Below are 14,828 nucleotides of genomic sequence, written 5' to 3'. Positions count from 1 at the left end.
GCGGAGCGGCTGGGCCCGTGTGCCATGGCCGCTGCGCCTGCGCGTCCGGAGCCTGTGCTCCGCAACGGGAGAGGCCACAGCAGTGAGAGGCCCGCGTACCGCAAAAAAAAAAAAAAAAAAAAAAGTTGCCTAAATCCCGACTATTGCAGTCACCAGAACTCTACCCATCATGTCTCCTTTTCTAGGCCTTGCCTCTCAGTGTGGAGCATTTCCTGACTAACTTTTGGCCGTTCCCAAGGCTGCTCTCTTGGACTTTTTCTCTGGCCACTCCCTATAGGTCCTCCTCAATATATTCATTTTTCTAACAAATTCTTTCTTTCCATTTGACATGCATCTCTGGTCACTAAGTCCCAGAAAGATCCTGCAGCAAACTGTGAATCAATAATAAATGAGCATTTCTAAAATTCATTTAAATATTTTACACTTTTATTGGGATATAACTTACATACCATAAAATTCACCCATTATTCACTTATAATAGTGCACAGTCAATGATTTTTAGTAAATTTATAGTGCTGTGCAACCACTGTTACAACCTAGATTTAGAACATTTCCCAAACCCCATAAAGTTCCCTCATGAGTATTTGCAGTCAATTTCACCTCCAGTTTCAGGCAACTGCTGATCTGATTTCTGTCTCTACAGATTTGCCTTTTCCGATCATATCATATAAATGGAATCATACAATATATAGTGTTTTGTAACTGGCTTCTTTTACTGAGCACAATGTATTAGAGGCTCATCCATACAGCATGTGCTTCATTTCTTTTTTCTTTTTAAAATATTATTTATTTATTTTAAAATATTTGTTTATTTATTTATGTATTTATGGCTATGCCAGGTCTTAGTTGCGGCACAAGGGATCTTTATTGCAGCATGTGGACCTCTTAGTCGCGGTATGCAGGCTTCTTTAGTTGCAGCATGTGAACTCTTGTTTCGGCATGTATGCAGGATCTAATTCCCTGACTAGGGATTGAACCTGGGCCCCCAGCATTGGGAGCGCAGAGTCTTACCCACTGGACCACCAGGGAAGTCCCTTCATTTCTTTTCATGGATGAAAAATGGTCCATTGTATAGATATACTACATTTTGTTTATCTATCATCAGTTTATGGACATTTGGGTTGCTTCCAGCTTTTGGCTATTATGAATAATGCCGCGATGAACATTTATGTACAAGTCTTTGTGTGAACATATATTTTCATTTCTCTTGGGTCGATACCTAGTAGTAGAATTTCTGAAATTTGTTTAGCCTATTAAAAAAAAACTATCAATCTGTTTTACAATGTGGCTCTTCCATTTTACTTTCCTACCAAGAAATACATGAAGATTTTCCCACATCTTGTCTACCACTTGGTATTGTCTGTCCTTTTGATTATAGCTCTAGTGGGTATGTAATGCTATCGTACTGTGGTTTTAATTTGCATTTATCTAATGACTAATAGTGTTGAGCATCTTTTTTTAAGTGCCTTTTACCCATTCATATATCTTCTTTGGTGAAATGTGCATTCTAATATTTCCCCTATTTTTAAATTGGATTGTTAGTCTTCTTATTACTAAGTTATAAGAGTTCTTTGTATATTTTAGATAAAAGTCCTTTATCAGATATACTATTTGTAATATTTTCTCTCAGCCTGTATCTTGTCTTTTCAACTTATTAATATTATCTTTTGAAGCACACAAGTTTTCATTTTGATAAGGTCCAATTTATCAAATTTTTCTTTTGTGGATTGTGCTTTTGATGTCATATTTAGGAACTCTGGGACTTCCCTGGTGGCACAGTGGTTAAGAATCTGCCTGCCAATGCAGGGGACATGGGTTCGAGCCCTGGTCCGGGAAGATCTCACATGCCACAGAGCAACTAAGCCCGTGTGCCACAACTACTAAGCCTGTGCTCTAGAGCCCGCGAGCCACAACTACTGAGCCTGCACCCCAAGAGTCCATGCTCTGCAACAAGAGAAGCCACTGCAATGAGAAGCCCGTGCATGGCAACAAAGAGTAGCCCCCACTTGCCACAACTAGAGAAAGGCCGTGTGCAGCAACGAAGATTCAACACAGCCAAAAATAAATAAATTAACAAACAAACAAACAAACAAACAAAAACTCTGCCTAGCCTAAGTTCATGAAGATTTTATCTTATGTTTTCTTCTAGAACTTTTATAGTTTTACTTTTACATTTAGGTGTAAGATCCATTTTGAATTAATTTTTTTGTGTATAGTGTGAGATAAAGGTCTAAGTTAACTTTTTTTTTGCATATGGATATCAAATTGTCCCAGCATCATTTGCTGAAAAGATTGTCCCTTCTCTATTGAACCGTTTTGGCTACTTCATTGAAAATCAATTGATGGGGACTTCCCTGGTGCCGCAGTGGTTAAGAAGCCACCTGCCAATGCAGGGGACACAGCTCTGATCCCTGGTCTGGGAAGATACCACATGCCGTGGAGCAACAAAGCCTATGTGCCACAACTACTGAGCCTGTGCTCTAGAGCCTGCGAGCCACAACTACTGAGCCAGCATGCCAGAACTACTGAAGCCTGTGCACCTAGAGCCCGTGCTCTGCAACAAGAGAAGCCACTGCAATGAGAAGCCCGTGCACCACAATGAAAAGTAGCCCCCGCTCGCTGCAACTAGTGAAAGCCTGAGCAGCAACAAAGACCAATGCAGCCAGAAATAAAGAAAGAAAGAAAGAAAGAAAGAAAGAAAGAAAGAAAATCAATTGACCACAAATGTAAGAATTTATTCCTGACTCTCAATACTGTTCCATTAATATATATGACTATCTTTATGCCAATACCACACTGTCTTGATTACTGTAGGTTTACAGTAAGTTTTGAAACTGGCTATTGTAAGTCATCCAGCTTTGTTATTCTTTTTCAAAATTGTTTTGGATATTCTATATAAAATTTAGGATCAACTTGTCTGCTTGTGCCAGAAAGGCTGCTAAGATTTTGCATACAGTCTATAGATCAATTTGGGGAGAATTGCAATAATAACAATATTGATTCTTTCCAATCCATGAACATGGAATATCTATCCATTCACTTATATCTCCTATCTATCAACAGAAAGAAAAACTGACAAAATTGAAAAGAGAAATACAGTGCTACAATAATAGATGAAGACTTCAATATCCACTTTCAACAGTGCATAAAAAAACCAGACAGAAGATTTATAATGAAATATAGACCTTGAACAACCCTATATACCAGTTAGAACTAACAGACATATATAGAACACTGTACCCAACAACAGCAGAATACACATTCTTCTCAAGTGCAGATGGACTAGTCTCTAGGATAGAGTATATGTTAGGCTACAACACAAATCTTAATACATTTTAAAAGGCTGAAATCATAAATGCATGCAAGGTATCTTTTCTAACCACAATGGAATGAAAGTATAAATCAAAAACAGAAGGAAAACTGGAAATGTATGGAAATTAAACAACATACTCTTAACCAATAGGTCAAAGAAGAAAATACAAGGAAATTAAAAAATACCTTGAGATGAATGGAAACAAAAACACAACATACAAAACTTATGGGATGCAGAAAAATAGTGCTAAAAGGAAAACTGTAAACATATACATTAAAAAAGAAAAAGAATTTCAAATCAATAACATAACTGTACACATTAAGCAGCTAAAAAAGAAGAAAAATCTAAACCCAAAGCTAACAGAAGGAAACAATAAAGATTTGAGCAGAGATAAATGCAATGGAGAACAGATAAACAACAGAAAAATCAATGAAACCAAATTTAGTCTTTCAAATGATCAACAAAACTGACAAATAACTAAAATCAGAAATGAAAGAGGGGACATTACAACTGATACCACAGAAATGAAAGGGCTTATAAGAGAATACTATGAACTGCTGTGAGCCGACAATTTGGATAACCCAGAAGAAATGAATAAATTCCTAGCAACACACAACCTACAAAGACTGAATCATGAAGAAACAGAAAATCTGAACACTCATTATTAGTAAGGAGATTGAATCAGTAATCAAAAACCTCCCAACAAAGAAAAGCCCAGGACCAGATGGTTTCATTGGTAAATCTACTAAACACTTAAAGAAGAATGAATACCAATCCTCTTCAAATACCTCCCTGATACCTAAGTCAGAGAAAGACACTATAAGAAAAAAAAAGTATATATCAATATCCCTTATGAATACTGATGTAAACACCTTCAACAAAATACAAACAGAGTTCAATAGCACATTAAAAAGACTATACACCATGACCAAGTGGGATTTCTTTTTGGAATGTAAGAATGATTCAACATACAAAAATCAGTCAATGTACTATACCACATTAACAGAATGAGGAAGTAGCTCATTCAGATTCAATATAATTATGCATATGGCTGGATTCATGTCTGCCATTTTGCTATTTGTTCTCTATGTACCACATGTTTTTTTTTCTGTTCCTCTCTTATTGTCTTTTGTTATGTTTAATAAATATTTTTTGTATCCCATTTTAATTCCTGTGTTAATTTTTTACTATATTTTTGGTGTTATATCAATGTACCATGAATATCTTTCCATGACGATAGATACAGATTCTGTTCTAGAACTGAGAATAATAAAAAACATGCTCTCTATCCCTGAGGGTTCAGTTCTAATAGGGGAGAGAGACATAAAAATAGATCATTTCAATTCAATTTTAGTAGAGGTTGTATAAGGTACAAACATGGGGCAGGGAAGGCTTCATAGAGGAAGTGATGTCTGAGTTCTGTTTTAAAGGGTAAATAGCAATTTTCCAGTTAAGTAAAGAGTAGAAGGATATTCCAAACAGTCAGCATGTGCAAAAACATGAGGAGTTAAAAGTGCGGCATGTTCATGGAACTATCGACAGCTCAATATCCCTAAAACAACAACAAAAAATGCTAACCTAAGCCTTGCGGGAAAAGAGGCTAGAGAGGTGGGCAATGGGAAAGTTATCAAGGTCTAGATCCCCCGATAAGGAGTCTGCAGTTTATCCATCAGACTATTTTGAACTGAGAATAATATGATCAATTCTGAAATAGAACGCTCTCTCTGAAGGATTAGCTGAAAAGAGAAGAAATTGGTGGTGGTGGGTGACTAATTAGAAGATTTTTATAATAATCCAGGACAAAGATGAGATAGTAAAGCAAGATGGCAGGGGAAGTGGAGCAATGGGGATGTTTTAAGCATGTTATCAGGGGTAAATGGAGGCAATTTAGCTTGAGTGGGAAATCAGAATTATTAGTGAGAGCTGACAAGGGATTTGCAGGGAAAACACTGCCAAATGTTAAATGCAAAGAGCAAGGGGATGAAGAAAGCTAAATGGAGTTTAGAAGTTGAGGGGGTTGGGAATGGGATGGATGACTTAGAGCCTAGGTGAGAGTCTGGCCAAGGATAGAGGGTGAGAACTGGGGCCGCGGGTATGTGTGTGTCCTGTAATTCCTCTATCAGGTGGTTCCCATGCACATTCCTGGGACAGCATGGAAACCTTTGAGTAAGAGAGCTTGAACAACTGTTGGCTGTCTTCAACAGTCCCATCAACTGAGGGCAGGAATTTTTGGAAAAATGTTAGATGAAGGAATGATTCCCTAGAGATAAACTCTGAAAATAAGTGGGCTGAATTCTCTGTGGGCACAGGGGTGGAATCTAAGGCTTTCAAAGTGAAAGCTAATGTTTATGTATAAAATATTTCTGAAGAAATAGATCATAGCAGTTGTTTCTACTGAAGGGAAGTGGATGGCTGGGGAATGGGAAGGGAGCAAGACTTTTCTGAGTATAACTTTTTGTACATTTTGAATTTTGAATAAACTGAATTTAACATCTATTCAAAATACAAGTTTTAAAAAAGGAAGCTGAGGAAATGTACTGGAGAAAAATACTTATCACCCCTTCACACATCTGTATGTATTTTCAGGTGAGACACCCCTGCTTAGACAGCCCTGTTTGTTCCTGTAGGGGAATAAACTAGTTTGCCCCCTACTGTCCTAGGACCACTGCACCTTCTTAAAATGTACTGAGTCACTTCTCTGCCCTATTTTCAGCTCAGTGAGAGCCACCTTCCTCCCTGACTGGAAGAAGAGACAGAGGAAATCCAGTTCTTGAGGGTTTAATTTAATAGGTTCAATTCCTGTGACAGTATGTCATTCTGAGTGAAATTACCTGGGACAGAGGTAGAGATGAGAAAGGAAGAAAGAAGAGCCCATATTTACAGAAAAAATATACAGTCTAAATTTACAAGCTTAAAAAAGAACATCCATATCCCCTACATTTTAGGGTAGGACTTGGAGCCAGACTCTCAGAACAGGAAGCCACAGACAACCTCTTTACTGTCAATACCATGAAAGTACAAGTGAAATGTTCCAGGCTCAGAATCTAGATTTAGGGCTGTAATTTCAGTTCTACCCCTAAGGTTGTGTGACCTTGGTCAAGTGGCTTCCAAAATCTAAGTATCAGTATCCTTTTCTACAAAATTAGCTGATTGGATGTATAGATGAACTCCAAATATTCTTTCAGTTTCCACATCTTATAATTCTAAATCTTAGCAGGGCCTGCCATATAGTTCTGTAGCTTCTCCTAATAGGCATTTCACTTCTGGGCTTTCAACATTTGTTTCTTAGCTCTACTTTCAATTTTTAGTTTCGGGAGGTGAAAGCTAGAGGAGGAATAGTAGGAATTGGTGGGTATTCAATCTTTGTGCCTGGGCCACAGGGTAGGAAGCTCTGGTTGTCGTTTCAGCAATAATTCCTTCATAACCTGGTCAATTGGAGATAATTTTGTCTTTTTTCCCCCCCCAATTTCTTTTTCTGAGAACTCTTTTGTCTTCTTCCCTTGCAACCATCACCCTACCCCTAAACTCTTGCTGTTCACTGGCCTATACTCATATATTGATTGTTGTGACTGAATTATAAATATGATTATTTCAACAAATAATTGAGCACCTACTATGTACTAGATAAGCAGTTTTCAAACATTTTGGTTTCAGGACCCTTCTATATGCTTAAAAATTATTGAGGGCCCCCAAAGCTTTTGTTTACATGGGTTATAGCTATAGATATTTACTGAATTAACAAAGTAAAACTGAGAAAAATCTAAGCTACTGATTTTAAAATAGCAACAGTAAACCTATCACATGTTAACAACATAAAAAAAATAAAAAACTATATATTCAAAATGAAAAAAGTGAGAGAAGTAGCATTGTTTTACAAATCTGCAAATCTCTTTATGTTAGGCTTAATATAAGACAGCTGGAATCTCGCATGCTTGGCTCTGCATTTAATCTATCACTTTGGGGTTTGCAGTAGTTTCCTGGGGCTGCTGTAACAAATTACCTTCGTGGCTCAAAACAACACAAATATAATCCCTTATAGTTTTGGAGTCCAGAAGTTCAACATCAGTCTCACTGGGGAGAAATCAAGGTGTGCTCAGGGAAGCACTCTCTCTGGAAGCTCCAGAGGAAAATTCATTCCTGCCTCTTCCAGCTTCTGGTGGCTGCTGGCATTATTTGTGACTACTTGTTCCAATCTCTGCCTCTGCCTTTACATCAATTTCTCCTCTTTTGTGTGTGGTGGCTAATCTCCCTCTACCTCTCTTTTTTTTCCTTTTTCTAGAAATTTATTTATTTATTTATTTTTGGGCTGCGTTGGGTCTTTGTTGCTGCACGCAGGCTTTCTCTAGTTGCGGTGAGTGGGGGCTACTCTTTGTTGTGGTGCAGGGGCTTCTCATTGTGCTGGCTTCTCTTGTGGCAGAGCATGGACTCTAGGCAGGCAGGCTTCAGTAGTTGTGGCACGTGGGCTCAGTAGCTGTGGCTTGCGGGCTCTAGAGCTCAGGCTCAGCAGTTGTGGTGCACGGGCTTAGTTGCTCCGCGGCATGTGGGATCTTTCCGGGCCAGGGCTAAAACCCGTGTCCCTTGCATTGGCAGGCAGACTCTCAACCACTGCGCCACCAGGGAAGCCCTGCCTCTCTCTTATAACAACACTTATGATGGCACTTAGGGCCCACTGGGATAATCCAGGATAACTTCTTTATTGCAAGATCCTTAATTTAATCACATCTGTGCAAGTTTTACTATATAACATTCACGAAGTCCAAAGATTAGGATATGACCATATCCTTGGGAGACAGTATCAGCCTACCACAGGTTGGTATGTTGTTTGAAGTTTATGAAGAAAACCTGGTCTCACACAGATATGTAGTTCAGGGAAAAAGAGTATTTTAATAGCCTTTTCAAATAATTGTGGATATTCTTCTTTGATACCATACCAAAACTCAACAAGCAGTAGTTTCTTAAAGGTTTGTTGCAATTTCAAAACATATCAGTGAACTTTTTGTATAGGGTTACATTAAAATCATTGGTCTATATTCATTTTAAATAGATCTTCAGTCCATGCATAATATTATAACATCATGCATTGATCATTTGGAAAATATTGTTTCATTGACTTATACACATCTTCTGAATACTGACACTTTTAATCATACACTGTCAAAAAATAACATTCATTAATATCACCACTGATTTGTCAGAACAGTTCTTACACATTAGAGATTATCAGACTCCTGGTAGCAGATACACGTTTTTCAAAATTCCAATTTACTCTTGAAAGTTTGAATTTTATTAGTGGTAATGAATACTGCCAGTTATTTTTCTTGAGGCGACAGACACACTGCTCATTTTCAAGAAAGCCATTGTTTGTTAATCATTATTTCAATTAAAATTGTATTCCATGAAGAAAAGTGGCTTGTTCAGCTTTCAAGTCAAACTGCACCAGTGCTTTTCCTTGAGAAACCTTGGTTACGTGTCAGAACTGATTTATGTGTACTCCCCATTTTGTCACACACAGTATTTAAAAGAAATGTACTCAAGGGTTGATATTTAAAAAAATTAAAAATTCTTACTGCTTCATTAAAGATATTCTTTTGTGAAACTGGCTTTTTTTTTTTTTTTTTTTTTTAATGTGAGTGTCAGTGGTGAAGAGTACAGTTGGGAGCCTCTGCCTTGATTTGTGCCAAGCTGCCAGCAGTTTTGCCCAGTATTGCTTTTATACAATTAGTGCAAATATCAGCAGAGTTGTTCCAGAATAAACTATGAGATAAAAAAAATTGTACAATGTTTTATTTCAGCATCACTTTAGTTTATTGCCAGGCATTTATATAGATCTTCAAGTATTAGCTGCCACCTGACAGATACAAGCAAAGCAACAAGACTAGCTACATCTATAATTATATAATTTTTGTCCATCTTAAAGACAGTATAATTCTGCAGATAGGATATTCACTCAGTCTTTATGTTTGCAACAGAATTTCTAATTTGGTGAGTTACTGCATCTTTGGAAAACAGCACTGCCATGATTTCTTTGACTGATTTTTCATCTAGCAGACATTCACTCAGTAATGTACAGGCTTTATTAGTCTCTCAGCTATTGTATGCCCTTTTCTAGCCAGTGCAATACAATAATTTAACCTGTAAAATGCTTCAGTTGGTTTTTCATTTCTACTTTGAAAAGTGGTAACAAAAACAGCTTTGGCTTTTAAAGAGGTTATCATTTTTAAAATATTCAATTCCCTTTTCTTTAAACTCTGAATGATTGGTCTCAAAATGATGCCTCAACCTACCTGGCACCATAATAGTGCTTGAAAATATTCTGTTGAATAAGACAAAATAAGGTAAATCATTAACATCTCTAACGTCAAGGAAAAGAAATAAGCTTTTGTCACATTTTCCTTTCTTATTTACAGTTTCACCCAGATTATTCCCTTTACCTGAGCCAGAATCCTCTGATATTTATGTCAATATCATCTTTTTCAGCATCTTTAGATGTGGGAGATTGAGAAAGCAGGTCTTCTAATCTCCCTCTTGTGAATCAATGAAAGAATCTAAAATTTAAAAAAAATTATAAACAAAATTTTATTTTAGAATAAAAGATTAAATTCTTAAAAATAAGTTTTAGATAAAATTTAAATATTTAGAAAAGTTTTCAATAAATTAAAAATATTCTTGCAAAACAAGTAAACAAAATGAAATTTTTTCTTGTGTTTCTACACAGGCACAAGGAGAATTTAGGGATTTCAAAATACCATTTATTGGATGATTAAATGAGGAGAGATAAGGTATAAATGAATGTCAACAAAATTCCTTCTTAGGGAGAAATGGAAATTTTTATTCGAGCCAACTGAGGAGTACAACCTGGGAGACAGTCTCTCAGAGAGCTCTGAGAACTGTTCTGAAGAGGTAGAGGGGGAGGCCAGTAGTATATGTGACTTTGGCGTAGGGGTATGTGCAATCAAGCATTCATTCACCTTGGTAGAAGGTTACTGCTATTTGCGAGGAACAGTATATTAGTTAATGGTTTTAGTGCTTTTCTAAGTATAAGAAGATGCTGGGTTCATAAAATTTTCTCCTAAAAATATCTAACTATCTGAGGGCCAGTTCTGTCAGTTTTCCAGAGCACAAAGTGCCTCATGCTGAATTCTTTTCAGGGTATATTGCAGGTCAGCAACTACAGTGGCTAACGACTTGATTTTTGTATAACTGGATGATAGGTAACATTCTTTATTTTACAATCCCTTCTCTTTTGGTCTTACTTTTTTTTTTTTTTTTTTTTTTTTTTTTGCGGTACGCGGGCCTCTCACTGTTGTTGCCTCTCCCTTTGCGGAGCGCAGGCTCCGGACGCGCAGGCTCAGCAGCCATGGCTCACCGGCCTAGCCGCTTCGCGGCACGTGGGATCTTCCTGGACCGGGGCACGAACCCGTGTGCTCTGAATCGGCAGGCGGGCTCTCAACCACTGCACCACCAGGGAAGCCCTAGATATTTCCATTTTTATTTTTCTATTTTTAAAACCCATAAGTCAAGAGGAGAGGGCAAAAAACCCAACTCTGAGAACTGACAAAACTCAGAAAGAAGCTGAGAAAGGAAAATGAAATGATGGAGGAATTGCACTTTGATGAACATGCTTTACCGCTCTGCGGCATGTGGGATCTTCCCGGACTGGGGCACGAACCCGTGTCCCCTGCATCGGCAGGCGGACTCTCAACCACTGCGCCACCAGGGAAGCCCTGGTCTTACTTTTGACTAAGGTTTGGGAGTCATTTCATGACCAATTTGTCCCATGGTGCTAGGAATGCTCATTCCCAGGTCAGGCAAGGATTTCATTGATATGCCCCTCACTGTGCTATTACTGGACTAGGCCCTGTTAACAGTAATCAAAAGCCTCTGTACTGCCTGTCTTACTAGTCTGTTACGGTCCAGGAAACGGTTCCCTCTTGTTGCTTCTTCCCATATTTGGAGTTTCACTATTAAGATAATTGATCTTATAGGACTATATATTTGACCAATAGTTTCAAATTACCTAATCATCATTATCTGAGGCTCAGCCACACATTTGGTGATGCAAAAAAACAATAATCTTATAAAATACGTGGAATACAAGTAACGTTCTAAGTAAATATTTAAGCTAAGAACTTCCACTAGGTGTGGCCCAGTATCTCCCCAGGTTATCTGACCAGCCTGTTGTGCACCACCTGCTATCTTTAAGGGAAATGATATACTGGCATTGTACATAAAGTTCACCAAAGTTGTCTGCACATACAAGGTGAGTGGTGGAGCATCGTGACCCCTTACAGGATTGAGAAAGGAATGTTATCTTCTAAGAGTTACATGGCTGGTGCCAGAAGAAGAAAAACTGATCTTTACGGCTGAGCAGATACTTCTGCCATTGGGGAAGTCTGGTTAATGCATGATGCAGATGCACAATGAACATTAGAGGCGAGAGAGGAGGCCCAAATGGGCGGAGAAAAATTTTATGTCTAAATTTCTCGTCTTGCCCTAAAATATGAATTTTTATTTCATCATGAAGATAGCTTGTAAGAACACACTAGAAGTACTGAGGACAAACTGAGTTAATCTCTGAAAACGCACTTATACCCTAAACCTTAGACGAATCTATAAAATACAAGCGTAGTACTCAAGCACACACTTCATCAGTCAGTTGAGAGGTTGTAAGTCCTCTATTCTCTTGAAAACTTCTCTATACGCTCTGGAGAGTATGAGAGTGAAAACAACAAATAACATTTAAGTAATATTATGAATGTAATTTTGACTTCCTGGATCCTTTGTTAGGGTCTCCTTCAGAACTCACCAGACCACATTCTCAAAAGCACTGCACTAGATTCTGTTCTAGATGGAAGCTGAGGTGACAGCAATGAATAAGACAGGGAGATACATATTTATGTAGTGGCAACTGCCATCAGTTCTAGAATGGAAAAGAACAGAGCGCAGTGAGAGGATAGGGCCGCGACCTGCTGGGCAGGAGCAGGGGGTCTGTGGGGCGCGGGGGTGGCCAACCGACCACTTCCCCTTCCTGGCTGCCTCCCCAAACCCCAGGAGAAGTGGGGCGGAGGGGAAGGGACAGTGGCCAAGAGTCCCCCGTACGCGGCGGGCGCTGAACCCAGTAGGATGAGTCCACAGGACAGCCGCGCCGTCATTCAACACCACCAGGGTCCCCGGCACCGCCGGGGCCAGGGCCGCGCGTGGCGCCGGGGCCCAGCATCGATTCCGCCCCTCCGAGCGCGGCCGAGGGAGGTGGGCGGATTGCCGGCGGTCCCCCAAGTCAGTGAGAGGTTGCCGAGAGAGGGCCAGGAATGGCCACCTCCCCGTGCGGCCTCGGGCAGCGCGGAGGCGGCCAAAGGGAAAGGGAGACATTTGCGGCCGAAGTATAAGAGGGACGGACGGCAGCGGCTACCTCAGGAGGACCCAGAAAAGCTCGGGACGCAGGGGTTGCCATCGAAACCGGGAGCGTCCGGCCCTTCTGCTCCTCCACAGGAGGACCACGTCCACGCAGGCTTGGCGCGCGGTCTTTCGCTCGCGGACTCTCGCGCCCTCCGGCGGCGTCTCTCTAGAATGACACTGTGCTTGTCCGTGCGGGACGCGAATAAAGATTTCTTTTTCAAACAAACAGGAAGTGCCTACGGAGGCCGGGGAGGCGGCGGGGCAGGGCTTGGGCATGAGGCCGGGCGGCGACCGAAGCGCGGGTGGCGGCGGTGGCGATGAGCGACATTGTGGAGAAGACGCTGACGGCGCTGCCGGGACTCTTCTTGCAGAACCAGTCGGTTAGCGGGCCCGCGGCCGCCAAGGCGTCCTTCTCCTCCCGACTAGGCGGCCTGGTCCGCGGCATCACCGCGCTCACCTCCAAACACGTAGGTGTTCTCCGGGCCGGGAGGTCAGGGGCGCCTCGGGGAGGCCCCCTCGCTGGGAGGCTCCGGTCCGGCGGCGAGCCTCCGGGGCTGGCTGTGAGGCGTGTGTGTCTGTCGGTCCTGGCGTCTGTCCGGAAGCGTCACTTTGCTGCCCGGACTGATAGCTGGGAGGCCGGGTTTCCACGGTTGGCCCTGACACTGACTCATTATTATCTGGGGAAGATATCTTTAATCTTTGAGCCTCTGTGTGTTTCTTGAACGTTGACGTAACAGAGTACCAATACATATTTCATAGGTTGTTTCGAGAGTTAGATGAGACATCGAGCGTGTGAAACTACTAGGTGCCATGGAAATGTCAGCATTATTCTCCTAAAAAGTTTCTTTCGCCCTCGGGTTCTTTCGTTCTCTCGGTTCTTTCAACTGCTAGATGTCATACACTAGAACAGACCCTGCCATTTAAACCTGTTGTTCAGTATGTTTGGGGAGCTTGAGGTTCTTAGGTTAGACCTACGGGTTGGGCAAAGAAAAAGCATAATTCTCCCCAAATGCAGTATTTGCTGAGTAAGCCTCTGCCTCAGATGGGCTTTGAAAACGAGCAGTTATAATGGAAGTTTTTAAGTTCCCACAGACTTTTCAAAGCTTCAAGGATTTTGTATCTTAAAAAAAGATAATGTGGTAGGTCAAAATCTGTTCAAAAGATATTTGTGGAAAAGACTATGTGTTAGATCCTAAAGAAACAGTGTAAAACACATTTCCTTTTCCCAAGGAATTGGTCCTTCATCTTGGGCTTAAGTCAGCTGTAAGCAGTATACAATGAAATATGTGTCAGGAGAGAACACACACATAAAAGAGGTTTTTCTTCAAAGTGCTCTGAGGGTTTAAAAACGTTCTTTTTTAAACTGAAATAAGATGATGTTGTACTGGGGAGGATCTGCTTCACATTCAAAAATCACAAAAAACAATTATTTGTAGACTTGATATTGCTTGTTTTAAAATTTTGTCCTTTGCTAGTTTTTATGAGGTGGCTGAATGAAATAAAGTACTTTTGGTTTTAAACTACAGTTTGAAGCTGTACATAAGGTATCTAAATGTAGCAGTACTTCACTAGCATTGTTAGTTCTTGGTTAGTCATCTAATGGGCATCTGCTAATTCAGTGTGTAATTTAAACATAGCATGATATTCGTTAAAATTGGGGCCAATTTTCAAGTGCTTAAGGAGGTGAAATACAATGCAGACAGTAGAAGTAACCATATCAGTGTATTTATTGTGTGTGTGTGAGAGAGAGATGGGAAGTGAGGGAAAGGATGCAAAGAATAAGGAAAAAAGGATAGGGAAGAAGAATATAGTTTAAGGGAAAAAGAACAGTTTCTGTTTCTGCCTTCTTACCCTGTTTCTGTATTCCATGAAGAAGGAGAAGGTGTGAGAACTTTATTCTGGGCCACTACGTAAAGAATTGCTTTTCTACTTTCTCTCCACTGTTAATTTTTTTTTTTTTTTTTTTTTTTTTGTGGTACGCGGGCCTCTCACTGTTGTGGCCTCTCCCTTTGCGGAGCACAGGCTCCGGACGCGCAGGCTCAGTAACCATGGCTCATGGGCCCAGCCGCTCCGCGGCACGTGGGATCTTCCCAGACCGGGGCACGAATCCGTGTCCCCT

At 40.4% G+C, this 14,828-nt stretch overlaps 1 protein-coding gene and 1 long non-coding RNA gene across 19 annotated transcripts in view; one reads left to right on the top strand and one right to left on the bottom strand.

The window, feature by feature from the left end:
• LOC112062091 (uncharacterized) overlaps positions 1-12,931 on the bottom strand; it is a 50,159-nt gene extending 37,228 nt beyond the window's left edge. Inside the window, exons 1-2 of the long non-coding RNA XR_002890553.3 lie at positions 12,723-12,931; positions 9,745-9,858 (exon numbers count right to left, since the gene is read on the bottom strand). This is a non-coding gene — a long non-coding RNA (uncharacterized lncRNA). The remainder of the gene's footprint in view (positions 1-9,744; positions 9,859-12,722) is intronic.
• Positions 12,932-12,964: 33 nt separating this feature from the next.
• Positions 12,965-14,828, top strand: part of AP4E1 (adaptor related protein complex 4 subunit epsilon 1) — a 149,506-nt gene continuing 147,642 nt past the window's right edge. For 9 of the 18 annotated variants that reach the window (XR_008618608.1, XM_055088220.1, XM_055088212.1 and 6 more), the window contains exon 1: positions 12,965-13,176. Coding sequence is in view for 17 of the 18 variants with exons in the window: in XM_055088220.1 (XP_054944195.1) it covers positions 13,027-13,176 (150 nt within the window). In the remaining variant the exon portion in view is untranslated. The remainder of the gene's footprint in view (positions 13,177-14,828) is intronic. The other 9 variants (XM_055088221.1, XM_055088227.1, XM_055088226.1 and 6 more) reach the window with 1 other exon arrangement.

This window comes from Physeter macrocephalus, chromosome 11 (genome assembly GCF_002837175.3).
Source record: "Physeter macrocephalus isolate SW-GA chromosome 11, ASM283717v5, whole genome shotgun sequence".
Classification (NCBI taxonomy): Eukaryota; Metazoa; Chordata; class Mammalia; order Artiodactyla; family Physeteridae; genus Physeter; species Physeter macrocephalus.
This window is presented reverse-complemented; position numbering and strand designations above follow the sequence as displayed.